Below are 6,000 nucleotides of genomic sequence, written 5' to 3'. Positions count from 1 at the left end.
AGGATCTGAATGTTAAATACGCAGTTAGGGTGGAACATGAAGCTGGAAAGCCAGTCAAAGAAATAATAAACTGTGAAAGAATCTGAAACAAAGTAAACAACCTTATAAAGTTGTGTGTCTCATCTGCTTCGGCAGACTTTTGATGCTGAAAGCAGAGTCAAACCAGTGTTTTCCTAATATAAATGTAAATGAGCACACTGCTTTGCAGCCTCATTATAAGATGGCCTTTGAAGATCTCTGCTAAAATTGCTTTTCATTTTTTGAGCAGTACAAAATTACAACATTTTGTGCCACTACAGCAAATGGATATCCTGCACACACAGCAGCATGTAGTGGGAAATAATCGAGAGAATACATGCACTAGCATCCCTAGGATGTGAAAAGGGGTGGGTTCAGACATAGAAACATTTCCACTCTTCTGAATTTTCAGCCCAAACAAAACCTGCCAAAGAAGTATCAAGGGCAAAGGCATTCCCATGGGCTTTGTACTACAACCATGTGAAAGTGGACAGGAGTCTTTCCACTGATTGCAGATGATGTTGGGGAAAATCTGTACACATGATTAATTTGCTCTGCATGGCTAAGATTACATTCCTCTAACAGAAGGATGCAATAGAGCTCTCAGTTTCTCAAAGGTACACATGTTACTGCATTACAGAACAGCATGGAAATATCGGGGGCTGGATCATCATAGCTTGTCAATACCAGGACTGAAAAATTAATGGTATAGGAGAACATTGTATAGTGGTACGGTAGAAATAATGAATCTTGCTGAAGTGAACTTAAGAGGGTATTTCTGCACCTGAGAAGTATTCTTATGACAATTCCAAATATCAGATCTCAGTCCACAACTAGAAAATAGTTCAGTCCGTGTCAGTAAAGTAACTCCCTCTTCAGTAAGTGGAATCCAGCAGTACCATATAAAGCAGTCTTTTTATTCAGGACTTCAGTAACAAAATAAACTGTAAAAGCAAAGTCAAAAGTAAAAAATGCAACTTATTAAAATACTTCCTATGTTTTATAGTGCTTGTGCATTAACACAAGCCATATTGAGCTGAATGCAGATGTTCTTGGCCAGCTAGCAGTTTTCCCTAAGCAACTGCCCTTTCACACAACATAAAAGGATCCTTTGCTACATTTTGCTTTCATGAATCTCACCACAAATTGCCAGATGAAGTCAGCATCTCAAATCAGGAAGAAACATGTTTAAAAAAAGCATGTATAATGTGTACCTAGCTCATGAGGGTCCCCAAATGGGAATATGATTGTGTGCTTTAGTGGAATAAGCTGCAGGCTTTATGGAAGTGCATCAGATACAGTCCAAATGTTTGTGTGATGTGCATAATGCATGTGGCCTGACAGTCCTGATACTGACATGGTTGGGCCTTGGAAGCACAGCTCAGTATTAACAGCTTAGTTTGACATTTATCCTACTGACTTTGAGCCTCTCCTTCAGATGAAAGCAAATCTTGTTGCCTAAGACTTCCAGGCAGACTTGACTGAGCAGGTATCTGAAATGGAGGCTTGTCCTTCTCAACAAATCACTTGGTTGAATTCTTTAATTCAGCATCTCCCAAACTTTTAAAAGGAGACCCCTGTTTTAGAAAACGAAATCAGTCACTGCCTGCTTTTATTCTGACCACGCTGTTTTCACTTCACATTTTACAAATTTCACCGTGGCTAGAACTTCCTTTTGTATTATACTGGGTTAATCACAAGAACAGTCTGCAAATGCAACCTACCAATCCTGAACCAAATAAGAAGAAAGGCAATTTAATATTTATCCAAGGAAATTTTGACCCTTGTAGATATCAGCACTTTCGAAAAGGTGTCACTTAGGTACACAAAATCACCAGATAATCTACCTTCTGAAAACTATAACCAAAAATAATTTCATATAATCTCTCTAGTACTTCATGAGCATGAGGGCTTACCCCATATACAAAGTGGATTCCCTTGGAATCTGTGAAGAATGAGAATATTTTTTTTACACGTATTCTCAATATCATCAACTTGTTTCCTGCCTGGGACATGCTGCCAGGAATTCCTTGACATTTGTATCCTCAAAACTGTTTAATAAGTGCTTGAAGGAGAAGTAAATAGGATTTACGAGGGCAAAAGTCCCAGGTATTGTCTTCACTACCAGCAGTGACAGAGTGTTACTTCCAAACTGGCCTTGGTATATTGTCTTTGCTCAAAACCTCCTTTTGCAAGGGTCATACCTTACTTAGAGAGCCCCCTAAGTATTCCTATTCTGCAAGTTAATGATACAATGCAGTGTTTATTCACACTGACACCTGAGAAAGACTCAAACCCACAAAAAGCTCCATTACCGAAAGCACTCATTATCATGCTTTTAACTTCACTGGCCTTTGAAAAATGAATGCACAGCAGCAGAAATGTCTGCGATCACTTTGTCACTCAGATTCTTCCCTTTTTTGGGGACATTTTTCTTCCTAAAAGCCTAAGTGGTTGCGTTGGTTCAAGAAACAACTGAAGCATTCTTGGGAAGGCAATCGCTGCACAGGGAACTGACAGCAGGGCAAGCACGCGTTGCCCTCCAGGTACCCCCTCAATCGCTTCGAGCAGATGGGGTCCGAGCAGGAACGCCGCGGACACCGGGATCAATCCCGGCTCTGCGCCGGAACCAACAGCGGCCGCCCCCCAGCCCCGGGCGGCGCCGGCCCGCGGGCCCCGCGCGGCCCTGGCCTCCCGCAGCCCCGCCTCCGCCTCTGATTGGAGGAGAGCGCGGCGGCCGCGCCCGCCATTGGCCCCCCGGGCAGCGGTCGCGCTCGCCATTGGCTGCCGGCGGGTGCCACTCGGGGCGGCGGCGGCCGGGGAGGCGGTGAGGCAGCCGGGCCCATCCTCTGCTGGCGGCGGCGGCGGCGGCAGCACCGGCACCATGGTGAGCTCCGCCGGGCCCCCCGCCCTGCCCGGGGCCGGGGCGCGTCCGCTCTGCCCGGCACCGTGCAACAGAGGGAAGGGGCTGAACCCGCTTGGGAAGCCGGGCCCCAGCCCTTTGTTTCGGGGGGGATGGGTGATGTTTCGGTGGGGTCGCTTCCCGCCGGGGTGATGGGAAGGGTGGAGTGGGATGCTGCGGGGCGGGGGAAGGGGCTCCCCCGCCGCCCGGTGCCTGACAGTGCCATCGCCTCATCCTGTCCCGCAGTACGGCTTCGTCAATCACGCCCTGGAGCTGCTCGTCATCCGCAACTACGGCCCCGCCGTCTGGGAGGACATCAAGTAAGTGGCTGTGCGTGTGTTTTGTGTGCGTCCGTCTGTGTGTGTGTGTGTGTCTGTGTGGATGTGTGTCTGTGTGCGCGCCTGTCCGCGGGGCCGCGCAGGGCCGGCAGCCGGGGCCGGCCGGGTCCCGGGCAGCGGCGCCCCGTTTGCCGCCTCTCCCGGCCGCCGGGCGGGTCTGCGGGGCCGGCAGCGGCACCCGCGACGCGTCTCCCCGCCGTGACAAGAGCAGCGCGGCTCCTGCCGCACCTCGTCCCGCTCGCGGCCTCCGTCAGCGCCTGCAAGACCCGCTGTGTTCCATCTTTCCCGGTCTCCAGGAGCCGCAGCGGGGATCCCCGCGGTTCCCCCGGTTATATGGAGTATATGTGTCAGAAGTAATGTCCTTACATCAGGCCACCAGGTGAACCGTGCAACAGTTGCATCCCTTTGCATCGCTGAAGGAACTAAGATACAATGTTTATTTAATAAACACTGTCTGAAATACTGTCAGATTTTCACAACGTCCTCAGCTTGAAATCAAAAAAGTCACTGATTATTTTAGGGAAATATATATAAGAATGTAGTAGAAGAATGGTTTTTGGTTTCATTTCTTAAACCTGATTTCTTGTGACCTTGGTTTTCTGGAGTTATAACATTTTTCTAAGGAGTGACTGCCTTCACTCTAAACCTTTGATTAGTGGTGAGATTGCACAAAAACTTTTAAATGAGTGTGCAAACAAAATTCTGTTTACATGAAAAACGATAGTATGAATTACTGGGCAAAACTACAACAAAAATTTTTAAAAGGACAGTTTTAATTACCTTGCAGTTGTAGGCTTACTTCATTTGGCTTTAGGCAACATGTGGTCAGAAGAAATGGTTTAATATGATCTCTTGATAAGGCAGAAGTAGATTATCCAACTTTGAGAAAGTGATCCTCTTTCAACTGGATGCCTTGTGTATCCCTCTGTCGCATTTATTTTGGGTCAGTTTTAATATACCAGTGTTGATGTTGATTTTATAATATATTGCTGTTGTCTTAATACAATTTTGGAGTCAAAGGCCAGTTTTGATTGTGAGATTTTTGTTACCATGACATATTTTTTTCATCAAACATTTGTTGAGGATGTGGTAACCTTGCTCAGTACCATGAAATCAGAGAATCATAGAAATGTTCTCTGGAAGAGGCCTCTGAAGGTCATGTAGTCCAGTTTCTGTTCCAGCCTGGATTGTTACAGGCACTAGATCAAGGCTCAGCTATGACTTTTGTCTAGCCAAGTCTTTAAAATCACCAAAGGTGAGTCCACAGTTGTGGTTCAGCAGGCATTCATTGTTCTATTGATCCCTGACAGGTACTGTGTAAATTACTGTTTGCAAATACAGTTCTGTGCACACCACAGATGAACCTTTAGTATATGCCACAGAGTTTTGTGATAGAAGTGCGGCATTTATTTTCCTTCCGTACGAAACATTTCTAAACACAGTGATCTATTTTGAATGCCTAGATTTTGATTTTTTAAAATTAAATATATAAATTAAGAGGTGATAAAAGTGACACGCATCATTTTCCATGAAAATTAAAGTAAGTAAATGTATCAAATACGGTGTTCAGTCTTTCTTGGCATGGCATCCCCTAAGAAGATGCCTTTAAGTATCGTGGACCACTTTTTTGTCCAGATTGCCCGCTGAATATGTATTTGTATTTAAGATCAATCAATCAGAGAAGATACAGAGTTTCATCTTGTAGTGTAAGACCATGCTGTCAGAACACAGCCATAATTCATGTTGTGTTCTGTCTCTTTAGATTTTGGAAACACCTAATAGAATACTGAAGATAACTAAAGCCCATGAGGAATATTTGTCATATAACATTTTGGAGAAATTTAATAGAAATATACAAAATAATTTTCTAAGGTCAGCTGTGAAAAATCAGGAAGCTGCTATGTCCTGTTTCTTCTTTTCAAATGAGAAACATTTATGTCTTGTGGCAGCCCAGCAGGTAGGCTCTGCTGTTAGTTCACAAGAAGATGGCTCTCTGGAAGGAAATTAGCATGACCACCCAGCAGAAGACTGGAATGTGGTCTCCAAGAAGGACCCAATGCATTTGCAACAGCTGCCGTAGTTCCTTATGTGAAATTGGTCACCATGGGGTATTTATTCAGCAGGATTTCTCAGTTGTGTATCCTAGAGTTTAGAAAGCAGTAAACCAGCCATCTCTGGAACATCTTATAGTGGTGCTGATTTAGGGAATGGGAGTGTCAAACTGGTAGCCAAGTGATGTTGGGGAAAAGCCTGGGTGTTTTATAAGCAAATACAAACTTCTTGCAAAGGCCATTTTGTTAGAACTGGTCATTTAGGAAACAGCAAGAAAGTACAGAACAATGTTGTGGCATGCTGAGCTGAATCAGTTGAATCACTGTGACTGGAGAAATAATTATTAAAGACAACAGTCTTTGGCTGTTTCAAAAAACCAAAAGGAACTTTGCACTATTAGGTTGAATTTGCAATAAAACTTCAGCATTTTTGTGAAGTAGAGAGGCCTCTGGGTAGTTCAGTACAAGATTTCTTATCTAAGCTTTTTTGATTTTGGTTTTTTTTTCAATGTTGAGCTGATCACATATTGCTATTTTGTTCTCTCTGAGGTCACCACAGAAGACGTGAACCAGCATTGCAGAGTGATGGGTTATGATTGCTGAGTGATTCTCAAATGTCAGCAGGTGAACTTGTACTTAATATTGATTGAAGGGAGAAGAAAACATAGAACTAAATGAACTGAAGTAATGA

The 6,000-nt window shown here is 44.4% G+C and overlaps 1 protein-coding gene across 1 annotated transcript in view; it reads left to right on the top strand.

Moving 5' to 3' along the window:
* The first annotated feature begins 2,797 nt into the window (after positions 1 to 2,797).
* GUCY1B1 (guanylate cyclase 1 soluble subunit beta 1) overlaps positions 2,798 to 6,000 on the top strand; it is a 42,740-nt gene continuing 39,537 nt past the window's right edge. Inside the window, exons 1-2 of the mRNA XM_063421824.1 lie at positions 2,798 to 2,905; positions 3,167 to 3,240. Coding sequence (XP_063277894.1) covers positions 2,903 to 2,905; positions 3,167 to 3,240 — 77 coding nt within the window. The 5' untranslated portion in view covers positions 2,798 to 2,902. The remainder of the gene's footprint in view (positions 2,906 to 3,166; positions 3,241 to 6,000) is intronic.

The sequence above is a fragment of the Prinia subflava genome, chromosome Z, assembly GCF_021018805.1.
Source record: "Prinia subflava isolate CZ2003 ecotype Zambia chromosome Z, Cam_Psub_1.2, whole genome shotgun sequence".
In the NCBI taxonomy this organism is placed as follows: Eukaryota; Metazoa; Chordata; class Aves; order Passeriformes; family Cisticolidae; genus Prinia; species Prinia subflava.
Note: the sequence above shows the minus strand (reverse complement) of the source record. Positions and strands in the feature narration are given on the sequence as shown.